General features: G+C 47.1%; 1 protein-coding gene across 1 annotated transcript in view; it reads left to right on the top strand.

Moving 5' to 3' along the window:
- The window catches only part of PSMD1 (proteasome 26S subunit, non-ATPase 1), a 1,063,364-nt gene that overhangs the window by 1,003,449 nt on the left and 47,569 nt on the right, over positions 1-12,346 (top strand). Inside the window, exon 24 of the mRNA XM_069617568.1 lies at positions 9,657-9,812. Within this exon, the coding sequence (XP_069473669.1) occupies positions 9,657-9,803 (147 nt within the window). The 3' untranslated portion in view covers positions 9,804-9,812. The remainder of the gene's footprint in view (positions 1-9,656; positions 9,813-12,346) is intronic.

Raw genomic sequence — 12,346 nt, 5'->3', positions numbered from 1 at the left:
GACGAGCGATCCGGTGGTGGGGCACCCGCGCGCATCTGACGGCGGGCATGGACTTCCAGACCCCCGGCCACCAGGAGACAGTGACCACGGATGCCTCCCTGGAAGGGTGGGGAGCGCACACCGAAAATCTGCACGCGAGAGGCCTTTGGCTTCCGACGGAGAAGTCCCTCCATATCAACGTCCTGGAGCTCAGTGCAGTGTTTTGGGCCCTCAGGTCCTTTCTTCCGTCCCTCAAGGGCAGGGTGGTGAGGATCTTCACCGACAACACCACCACCATGTTCTACATCAGGAAGCAGGGCGGTACCAGATCCTCAGCCCTGTCCAAGGAGGCGCAGGATCTGTGGCATTGGGCCGTCGCCCAAGGGATGTTTCTGGTGCCGTTTCATCTGGCAGGAATAAAAAACACCATCGCCGACTCGCTCAGCAGAGAGCTGCGCTCGTGCCACGAGTGGGAACTACGACAGGATCTAGTGGACCGCCTCTTCCGACGGTGGGGCACACCCCAGATCGATCTGTTTGCGACGGCAACGAACTCCAAGTGCCGGAGGTTTGCCAGCAGGTTTCCCCAGCCGAGGAGCATGGGCGATGCTTTCTCGTTCCCCTGGGAGGGCCTGTTTCTATACGCGTTCCCTCCATTGCCGTTGGTGATCCGGCTCATCAACCAGCTCAAGAGGTCACGGTGCAGGATGATCCTCGTCGCACCTGCGTGGCCGAGGCAGATATGGTTCCCGGACCTTCTGGACTTGTCAGCGTCCCCGTCAATCAAGCTGCCAGTGGACGCGGATCTTCTCTCCAGGGAAGGAGGCGCCATCCTCCATCACAACCCGAAGTCGCTGAACTTGCAGGCCTGGCTCCTGCAGCGTTAGAGTTTGAAGGCTACGACATACCGGCCGACTGCAGAGAGGTTCTTGCAAAGGCCAGGGCGTCCTCAACTCTTAAATGCTATGGACACAAATGGAAGAGGTTCTCTGTCTGGTGCCACGCACAGAAGATTAACCCTCTACGGATTACGGCTCCCCAGGTACTGCCGTACCTACTGACGCTGGCCAAGGCTGGACTGGCGCACGCGTCCATCAAGATTCATCTTGCTGCGATCTCCCGATACACCAGAACCACGGGGTGGACGTCTTTGTGGTCTCATCGTCTGGTGAAAGAATTCATGAAGGGACTGTTCAGATCGTTCCCGCCGGTGAAGGCTCCGGTCCCCGGCGTGGGAGCTCAACGTGGTGCTGACCAAGCTCATGGGACCTCCGTTCTAGCCTCTGCACTCGACTCCGTTGAAGTTCTTGTCGTGGAAAACAGCGTTTCTTGTGGCCATCACCTCCGCACGACGGGTGGGAGAGATCCAGGCCCTTTCCTGCAAGCCCCCGTACTTGACTTTTCACGACACAAGTGTAGTGCTCAGGACGCACCCCTCCTTCATGCCCAAGGTGCCGTCGGTCTTCCACCTCAACGAACCCTTGGTGTTGCCTGTTTTCTTCCCGTCGCCTTCGTCGCCGGCTGAAAGGACTTTGCACTCGCTGGATGTGGCTAGAACGCTGAAGTTCTACGTGGACCGCACGAAGTGTTTTCGGAAGACGTCACAACTTTTTGTGAACTTTGGACCTGTCAATCAGGGGAAGGCTCTCTCGAAGGCCTCCATTTCCCGATGGCTCTCCGGCTGTATCATGTACTGTCATCGGTTGGCAAACCGACCGCTACCTGGCCGTCTGAGAGCCCATTCCACCAGAGCGGTCGCAGCTACCACGGCGTTCCTATCTGGTGTGCCCTTGCTGGACATCTGCAGGGCTGCTACGTGGAGGTCGACGCACACCTTCACGAAATTCTACTGCGTCGATCGGGATTCCAGGGAGGAGTCCAGGGTCGGCCAAGCAGTGCTGCGCAACCTGTTCGCCCATGGTGAGCCTGGTGAGGAGGTAAGAATTGCATAATGATGAGTTTTGGATATAATGCTTAATGTTGAGCCTTTGCCACCTCCCGTGGTTGTGCATGTGTGTACTGCTATGTATTCTTTTATTCATGAGCATGTGAATCCATGCCAGACCCCATGCTGGAGAAGGAACAAGTTACTTACCTGTAACTGTTGTTCTCCAGCATGGGTCTGGCATGGATTCACATGCAAACCCTCCCGCCTACCCCTCTGCGGCTCTTCACTTGGTCATACTGCCACTTCACGTGCTACCAAATCTGAAGATGGCTGCCAGAGGCGGGGCTTAGGGAGAGGGCAGTCATTGGCTGTGGTCAGTATGACACAGAGATCAGTGATTGGTTACTACTACGAAAGACAGATCAGAAACGAAACTGATACTGATTTTTCTTTACCGAGGATTCCCAGCCTGACGACGGGGAATATTCATGTGAATCCATGCCAGACCCATGCTGGAGAACAACAGTTACAGGTAAGTAACTTGTTCCTTACCCTTTCTACAATTAATGGCTGGTGGCAGTGGTTTACTTTTTCCTACCATTGTGTGTTTTTACTGCGGGCTGCAATTGCAGCTGCAGTAAGACACCCATGGGTGCCCCTTTTGTAAAAAGGGCCCTGGTCTTCTTTTTCCGCCATTTCTTGTTGGAAAGGTCCTTCTTGAGATTTACTCTGTGCGCCACACTAGGTTTGGTCCCTTTGTTCGTTTTGTCTTTGGTAGGATTCCCTGGTGAAGCACACCTCTGGCTCCAGCGTGTCTGGCAGGGGGAGGAAGTGAGGGAGGTGCCCAAAACTCTGTGCTTAAACCCCTTGGTTACAGGAATGCTCCCAAAGGTGATTGGCCGGCTGGCTGTTTTAGGAGGACAGCCACCCTACTGTATGAGTGACAGCTCGGCTGCAAGTAAATGGGAGAAACCTGCATAAAAGGCAAGTCTTTTGGCTTGGAAGGCAGAGGTGACCACTGGACGAAGGAATCCGAAGAAGAACCTGGAAGAGACGCCTACTGCAACTCTTGGACTGTTGGTTTACCCGGTCAAGCCCTGCTGCAGTGCTGAATCTCCGAATTCGCCTCAACTAGAGAAGCCCTGCAAGAACGACTTCTCCCCTTGAGTTGGTGGGACCAATCAACTCCAATGTAAGCCACATGGACATCCTCTCGGAGCTGGTTGAAATTCCACTGCAGTTGCTGCTGGAACTGAATAGCCAGGGAGAGGAACACCAGATCTTGGGCGTTGTTTTTAAGCTGGCCAAGAGCTCCAGGAAGATACTCCGGACTCCCAAGAAGCAGCACTGACCGAGACAGAGCCACCTCAACGGTGTGCTGGACCCAAGATGCAAGGAAAGCCCATCTCGACAGCCAGGAACCGCAGTGTTGGTATTTGCGGTAGACGCGAGGAGCTGAAACACCAAAGTGCCACTTGTTTGAAGATTGCCGGTTGCGGTCGGTGAGCGTTCCATTGTAGTGCAGGAGTCCCCAGAAATCCTCCCACTTGTCCCCACGACTGAGGCCCAGGAACACCTGGATCTGCAGAGCTGCACGGGAACAGAAGCCATCTGCTGCACTTTTTCTTCAAACTAAAGGTACTGTACAGTCTAAGAACTTACCTCTTGTTGTGTAACCACACTTGTCCTCGTTGGAGACTTGTTTTGGTTACTTTGTGAAGTCGTTGCCAGCTTCTTTACTTCACAAGCCTAATCAGCTTGCGGCCCTACTTTGATTTCTTCTATTCTACAAAGACTTCTAAAACATTGTGCAAAACTTTCTACTTACCTTTAAGAAGTACTTCAGTTCACCTTGACTTTTGCTAACTTAACATTGGCTAGCTTAGGCTCCCTGAATGACACATATAATGGATTGTATTCTCCAGCGTATTCCACATCTTTGACATATAATGTCCAAGATGTGGAATACGTTGGAGGAACATCCAGTCGAAAGAACTCTGGCCACCACGTATGCTCAGCAACAGGCACACTTTGGCATTGATGGGACTTCGACCACACATTCCCAGCCTCCTCATCTGTCCACAAACGCACACTGTCCTTGAAGACCAAGATATATGGTGACGGAAGGTGTGAGAAGCCCAAGCGTCTTTTCCCCCTTTCTGCCGAGCTTAGTGGAAAGCTCGGGGAAGAATGTCAAAAGAGGAGAACACCATTAGGCGAGAGAGGGTGTTCCCCCTCGTCTATTCTAATGTCCTTGCACAATGTCCCATCAGCTTTTGTAGGATGTTGTCCCTCTACCTCATCCCAACCATGCCCTTCTTTGAAATGTAAAGCCATCCAAACCAGACATCTTGACAATAATCTACCCAACCTCTGCCCGTTGAAATTAATATCCACTGGAAGGAAGGAAGGGAGGGTTATCAAGGCAAGGGAGAAAAACCCAAGACCCCTCTGTTTCGCAGTAAACCTTCCCCAGCAACTACTTTTCTGTCTGCTCGGGAATACTATAACACCTACCATCCCAATCATTCTTCTCCCCGTCCGTCTGAATATTATTTTCTAAACTCCCAGTCTGCTTTTATAAAACACTACAGTTTCCATAATCCCCCCTATTCATTCCACGACCTAGATACAAAACTCTGAGAGACAAAGCTAAAAGAAATACCTCTGGCTTTTTCCTGCGAGCCTGTCCCGCTAATGAGATGAGGCAGAGTCAGGCACCACACCTTGACAACACACATCTGACCTCCATTTCTTTTCCCCATAGGGATAAAAGGCAGAGCACGAAAGCACACTCTCAGCAATACAAAGCACACGAGGAAACAGCAGTTCCATGATGACAATTTAATACGAGGAGAAAGGTGGCGAGACTGGAGAGGGTTGCAAGGAGGGAAGTGCCCTTGACTTTTAAAAATGGTTACTTTCGTGAACCTTGGAAAGTAAGAAACCAAGACCAGGAACTAAAGCTGATGAAACCTACACAGTGTGTTAGAGGTACCGGGGGCTCTCCCGCCTTGATAACCAAGGTGGGGAGGAGTGATTGCTCCCGTACTACTCTCCTTGGCTACTTGGCTTCTACAACAATGCAGCATCAGTAAAGACAGCACAGCCGGTGAGTCAGAGAGACTGTTACGAAACCAGCCTGTGTTTTGAACCAAGGTTGCAAGCGGCAACATTGTATGAAGATGTCTAAACTGAACTGTGTGTGAGACGTATATGACGAGCGACGCAAATATAATTTGAATCCAAAGGAGTGGCTGAACTTTGGGAGGCCACAAAAAGAAACCGTAGACAGAGTAGTCTGGCGCCACGTGGGGTGCTCATTCGAAAATCTGTTAGGTATCCAACTGATGCGAAGTGTTAGAAAAGGGAATCTTAAGATCAAAGTGGTCCTACAACGGGTCAAGTTAAACCATGTGCACATTCAAAAGTCTTTGATGGTTTAATGTACACTGCAATTGGTCAGAGCCCAGCTGAGTGCACAATAAGGGGATCTGAGCCCAGAGGGCGGGGCTCCAATGTGGAACTTTTGTCTTGGAAGGGGATCTGAGACCAGCTGAGGGGGATCCAGGATGAACACCCAAATTGAATACTTGTGAAAGGAAACACACTTTTGCATCTTGTTTTGTCATTTTGTGGATACTTCTTCCTTTTTCATGAACACTACTCCACACTATTTGTAAATTAGTGGTAAGGATTGGCAATCCGTTTTTTAGTATAGACCCTTTTATTTTGACAAGACTCCACTAGTACTGCATTATTATTATTTGATGGTCGTAGCTTGCTCTCATCTGTAGACTTTTAGATAGGTGTTTATCGCCCCCTTGCGAAGGTTCAATAAACACCCTTTAACTGTGATCACTTGTGTTTGTCGTCTTATTGTTGATACCATACCATGCCTTCCTAACAAAGGACAGGTCCTTTTAGAGTATTCTAGTTCTCTAAAATGCTTAAAACAATCAAATGAAAAAGAGCACCAGACACTTAAAAAATACATTGTAGAAAAATGGCCGCTGCCACCAGCTAATCTTGAGCACATCATGCAAGTTAACAGAAAATGATGACTAATAAAGCAATAGGGACACAAGTATCCCTTCCGTGCATTACTGTAAGGTGAAGAGTGCAGTGTAAAATAAACAGAAAATTTCAAAATGCAGCACAGAGTTCTTCTGCACTGATAGCCTTAGAAACTGATCAGTGCCCCCAGGCCCCAAATAGATGAGCTTAGCAAGACAAGTGAGGTAAAAAGGCTGCACTTGCTTACAAAATTCATGTCTGGTCCAAAACAACAGCAAAAAGAAAATCTTTAGTAACCAGTATTTTCTTTTAATGTTGGATATAGATGTTAGGTAAGAATTTCATAGTAATGATGAATCTTCCTGACCTCTGTCAACCCCAGAAAATGTTGCTTCACTGGTGGATTATTTTTCCTTATACCTCAGTGAGCGGGAACCTTTTTCCACACTCAGTCTTTTACTCTTGTTATGGGTGTCATTTTTAGACTCGCCATAGTGTCTTTTTAATTTTATCTTCTTTGACAACTTGGGGCACATACTGCCTATTGTTGCTGGGTTGCCATAGGGGCTCCCCTTTTTAACTTTCTCTGGCTAACCTTGAGAGAACTACAGTTCCCATGGATAGAAAGGATCTTTGGATCCCTTTTACAATTAAGTGAAACCAGCACACCCCACCTTATGTGGAGTACTGGAGAGATGCAATGTGTCCCCTTTCACACTAACAATACAACAATTCTGTTACAGGGACAAGCTTACCTTCAATGGATGATGGCAGTGATACCTTTTACTAATTCGGTACACCTTTACCACGGGCTGTGTACACAGCTGCAATAAAGGCACCCAAGGGTGCTCATTTTACCAAAATTGCTTGAGTCTTGTTTTTTCACCATTTTAGTGTTTCTTGTCCTTCTTTCTTCCTTCCCCCGACATCCAGGGTGGGAAATTCCTTTGTGTGATTTTATCTTCGGTGGGACTCCCCTGGACTCCTTGCCCAGGCTCCAGTCTGTCTGTGAAGGCGGGAAGCGAGGGAGGAGTCCAAAACTCCACAGCCATTAGTCTTACTCCTTGCCTGAATGGGGACAAATCCCGGTGGGGGGGCTGGCTGTCCTGATTTGACAACAAGACTTACCCTTATTGTGAAATGCAGGGAGAGAATGCAGAATTTGTGCTGTAGTTCCTGTTAAATACTCCGAACCTGGAAGCTGCTGACAAGTCGACCACTGGAACCAAAACCGAAGAGGATGATGAAGGAAAAGTGGCTGAGATGATTTCCAGCGATCAGAGAGCCTGCTGTGTAACTAGAGCCTGCTGTAGCCCTTCCTTTCAATCGACCTCAGGACTCCAGATAACGACGACCCAGAACCTGGTGAGCCACACCAGACTCAAGAAGACCTGCATTCTGAGCCATCCCACGCCATGCAGTGACCTCGTGGGGCTGCAATACCCAATAACCAGGGACTTAGAGCCATTGTGCGGTGCAGTCTTCTGAATTCCAAATCTAGCTGAAACCTCTTGGGCATCCTGCTGGAACTCCAGAAACACGATGATTCAAGTCCGTAAAGACCCCTCACCAGAGTGCTGGACCATTGTAACGACAAGAATCCGACAAGCGATATTCTGTCGTCTTCTGTGCTCCTGAAAAAGGTGCTAAAATACACAGAGCCGCATCCACCCGCAAGGAAAATCTTGCCTAGAGCCTTCCCTGATGATCCCTGCTGCAAAGTCCCTTCCAAAGTCCCGTTTTCAGTCCCCACAACAAGGAAGCCACCGACTGGGTTTTTGGCTGCAGATCCTGAAGTCGTCCTGCTGCAAAATCGTATTCTGTGCTGAGGTACTGTGCTGGCTTGGGTATTTACTTACCGTAAATCTCTTGTGATTCCTGTGTAGTTTTGGGGCGTTTTCTGTGATTGGGAGACCTCTCATCCAGTTCACCCAGGCCCACTGCTGGAATCATGCTAGAACAGTCTTCCTTAGGAACTCTGACTTTTGCCACTTAAGAACCTATCCAGACCCTGTCGGTTGGACACTAGACCCTAGTGACCTCCCTTCCGCCACTGAGAACACTCTTGCTCCAAGAATAAGGGAAAGACCTTTAATGGATTGGGCCTTTTGCATAGAAAATAGAATAGATGTTTAAAAGTGACTCACTTATAAAAGAGTTGGTTGGTAACTGTCACTCTGAGAGTGAACACTTAAAAAGTTCCTACCTACCTTGAATGTATGTTGCACTATTCTGAAAAGTGTAAATATAGGGTTAGGTTACTCACCTGTGATTTGTTTGTACCTCTTCCCAAAAGTAATGCTGTTGGTTTCACTTAATTATTCCTGTTAGGATAATTGTATGAGTGTCCCCCAACTGGGTCTTGCTTCCCCTGACTTGCTGTTAGCCTATCCAGAATAAGTCTGCATTAGATTTTACCTACCTAGAATAACAGAGTCATTCATAAAGTGTAACACTGGGTTTTGCTTTCCCTGTTCTATTTTAAACCTACACAAAAACAGTCTTAGGTTTATACATGCCCCACGTTTCTGATAGCTCCTTGATAAAAGTATAGGTTTTAGTTACCTTGAGTTAGCTGTGTGCCATCCTAAATTAAGTTACAAGAGTTACTGCTTATCGCAATCTGTGTTTCACTGATCTCAAAAGCACCTGCAATTGAATATTACATCCTTAGGTTTTATTCGCCTAGTATAATTGTGTTATCACAAAAGTAGTTATAGGTTTTTACTCTCCCTAGAATAAGTGTTCCACCATTCACAACATGTATATTGTCCAGTTGACTGATTGTGATTTGTTGCTGAGCATCATGGTACAACTGTTAGGGTCTACTACCCTGGTATTACTGAATGTAATCTGAAAATAACCATTGATTTTACTCCCCAAGAGTAGGTGTGTCCTATACTGAATGTGTTTAAAAAGGTTTGACTTCCCTAGAACTACTGTTGGGTGTTCCAAATAAGATTATATGCATTGGTCTGTGTACCTTCAAGCATTTTTTTATTTTTTATTTTTTATAATGTGTTTGACTTTGACCAGTACTTACCCCAAGACTTAATTTGTCCTAATTGTATTTAAAATAAACCTAAACTTTTTTTTATAATACTTCAGGTTGTCAGTGTTTCTATTGATTCACTTGTGTGTTATAGATTCTTTGTACTGGCCTGCAGCCCTCTCTCCCTCCAAAGATAAGCCTGGCTGCTCTGTCTATGCTACCAACGAACTGAGGTGGTACAGCCTTATACTAAGAGTGTAGTCGTGTACTGCCTCAGTTGAATGGTTTTGATGAAGTTGGGTAAAACTTCAGAAAAACTGCTCTAACAATAGAACATTATGGAAACTTCTTGGCTGTCATTTGGAAAGTTTTCCGTCATTGCTAAGCAATGGCAGGTATGCAGTGGTGGAATAATTCAGCCACTTGTCTTCCCTTACTGTTCTTGTGTGTTATCGCCATCACAGTATGTGAACAGCGCGTCCAAGTGTGATGATTATTGTATGGCTTGTTATACTACAGCTTCTCTTTCTTCAAAGTTCATCTTTTTCCATGTTTACAACGTCTTTAAAGACTATTTTCCACCATGTATTAATACTTCGGAGTTAGTGATTGTCTTGTTAATATTTCCGGCCCTGTCTGCAGATTTTGTTGGTGCTGGAAAAGTCCCCAGGTCAAATCAACCCATACCTCAAAATCTTGTAGCTGCTGTTGAAATGATTGGCAGACATCTCGATGCATAAGATGAAAGAAAGTAATAATTTTCAAACTCTTGTTTTCTAGCTGTCCATTGGAGGAATCATCATTCTCCGAGATACGAGTGAAGAGGAGGAGCAGCTTGTGGAGCCAGTTGCAGCTCATGGACCGAAGATTGAAGAGGAGGAACAAGAGCCTGAACCTCCAGAGCCCTTTGAATACGTTGACGAATAGGATCGACTGGTATAACTCTTCCATATGACTTTATCCACAAAATATTATCCTTGTATCTCTGCCTCTGCAAATAGTCACTTCTATTCCAGGCTGTCGCTGTACATGGGGCATGGGTCTTTTGTGCATGAAAATGGCTAGTGCCTCCAAGGACATTTTAAAGATGCATCTAATTAGTTAAGACATTGGCACAATCCTGGCTACATGGCACCACAACCTCAATCCCCCTGATCTGCTTCTCCCAAAGAGTGCATAGAGTCTCACAGCCAATCCAGTGCCTTGAGGACAGATAAACATTGTCCTCAGGCCTATTTTAATCAAAGAATTTCGCTGCAGCGAAGTAATCTGGAAGGAAGAGGAGTGGTTATACTGATGATTTTCAGACTGGAACAGTCCCGGGCTTAAAGGGGGGGTGGTCTCTAAAGGGCTAATGGGTTTCTCACAAGGCAGTAGGAGTAGTATTAGGGAGAATTCTCAGAAATGTACTAATTCCCTTCTACCTTCGATACCCCCAGCTCTTTTCCTGGACTTGAGGACTTTTAATTTTTAGTCTGAAGAGAGCGACACCTTTTTCCCACTTTCTCGTGCATTTTTCATTTGTTTTGAACACTGTTTCTTTTGGTTTTGGAGTCTGACAGTGTCAGGCAGAGAAGTCCTTTCAGATTTCTGATAAGGTTTAAATACCTTCTCTTGGATAACTACTGTTTCCAAGAGTAGTAAATTGAAATTGACTTTACTTACATTTTTCTCTTTATAGACCCAGAACACACCATCTTAAAATAGGGTGCTGGTGGGGTTACTTAGTATCCCCTTTGTCTAACTTCTCAAGTTACATGTTTGTTACCCTTTCTACAATGTATGGCTGGTGGCAGTGGTTTACTTTTTCCTACCATTGTGTGTTTTTACCTCGGTCTGCGTTCGCAGCTGCAGTATGGCACCCATGGATGCCCATTTTGTCAAAATGGCCCCAATCTTCTTTTTTCACTATTTCTTGTTGGAAATGTCCTTCGTGAGATTTACTCTGCGCGCCAAACCAGATTTCTTCCCTTTGTTTTGTCCTCTGGCTCTAGCGTGTCTGGCAGGGCAAGAAGCAAGGGAGGTGCCTGAAAACACCCTGTGCTTAGTCTCATTGGTTACCGGAGTGCACCCAAAGGTGACTGGCCGGCTGGCTGTCCTTGGCGGACAGCCACCCTGCTGTGAGAGTGACAGCTAGGCTGCAAATGAATGGGAGGGACTTGCATAAAAGGTGAGGTCTTTTTCAAGCAAGGCAGAGTCGACCACTGGACAAAGGAACCGAAGAAAGAAACTGGACGAGATGCTTGCTGCACCTCCTGGACCGTTTGTTTGCCCGGTGAAGCCATGCTGCACTGCTGAAGATCTTATTTCGACAGACTAGAGAAGCCCAGAAAGAACAACTTCTCTCCTTGGGTTAGTGGGACCTATCGTCCTAAGACGAACTCGATGGAAACCCATCTCTCTGCTGGATGTACTTCCATTGCTGCTGCAGGAACCGAGTGCCAGGGGACAGGACTTCCAGAATAGAGTGCATCATTTTTAAGCCGGACCCGAGCTCCAGGAAGATCCTCCAGACTCCCTCGAAACAGGGCTGAGCAACCTCAACAGTGCTGGAACCCAGTAGCAAGGAAAGCCCACGAGGTGTCCTAGAACCGCGGTGGTGCTATTAGCGAGAAGCTGAAACAGTGCTGCCGATTTGAATTGTGCCCATTGCTGCCGCTGACCTTCAATTTGTAGTGCAGGAGTCCCCAGACGTCCTCCCTCTTATCCCCACGACTGAGACCCAGGAACAGGATCTGAAAGAACTACAACCGGAACAGAAGCCAGCTGGAACCTTTTCTTCAGACTCAAGGTACTGTGAACTAAGGGGTACATACCTCTTGTGTGTGTAGCTGGCTTGCTCCCAGTTGAGACTTGCATTGGCTGCCCTTTGCAGAGTTGCTTGCAGCTTTGCCTTTTCACAAGCCTCCCATCTTGTGGCCCAACAGTGATTTATTTATTTTACAACAAAACTCTATTTAACATTGTGCTCAAGTAACATTGGCTGTCCTGGCTCCCTGAAGACTCTTCTTAACCTCTGACTTTGTGTTTTAACTATCCCTCCAAAAGGTCATACATACCTTACTTGTATAGCTGGGAAAGGGTTATTCTACATTGCGTTGGGGGGGGGGGGGGTTCAAAAGTGCTTATCTGTTTGAAAAACGTGTTAACCATTGTTTCCTTCCCTAACCTTTTCCTTTTTGCCACAACTTCAGTATTACCATCAAGTAATATATTAATGTCCACAGTGTCCTAACTATTGAAGTCAAAACAAAGAGGTGATGGCTGGAAGGTTTTTGTTTTGCTAAAGTCACCCCGAGTGGGATGGGTATGCCAGACTTGGGTCTGAGTCTGCCGGGCCTAGAGACCCAAGCTACTCCTCACTGACGCCCAACAAGGCTGAAACATGTCTGGGGGTGCTTGTGGTCTCATGCAGAAGGGATGTGACTTAGCAGTTCGGGCTGGACTGCCCCTTTTGGGGTTGGAGCAAG

Source organism: Ambystoma mexicanum, chromosome 10, assembly GCF_040938575.1.
Source record: "Ambystoma mexicanum isolate Mex_15411 chromosome 10, UKY_AmexF1_1, whole genome shotgun sequence".
Classification (NCBI taxonomy): Eukaryota; Metazoa; Chordata; class Amphibia; order Caudata; family Ambystomatidae; genus Ambystoma; species Ambystoma mexicanum.
Note: the sequence above shows the minus strand (reverse complement) of the source record. Positions and strands in the feature narration are given on the sequence as shown.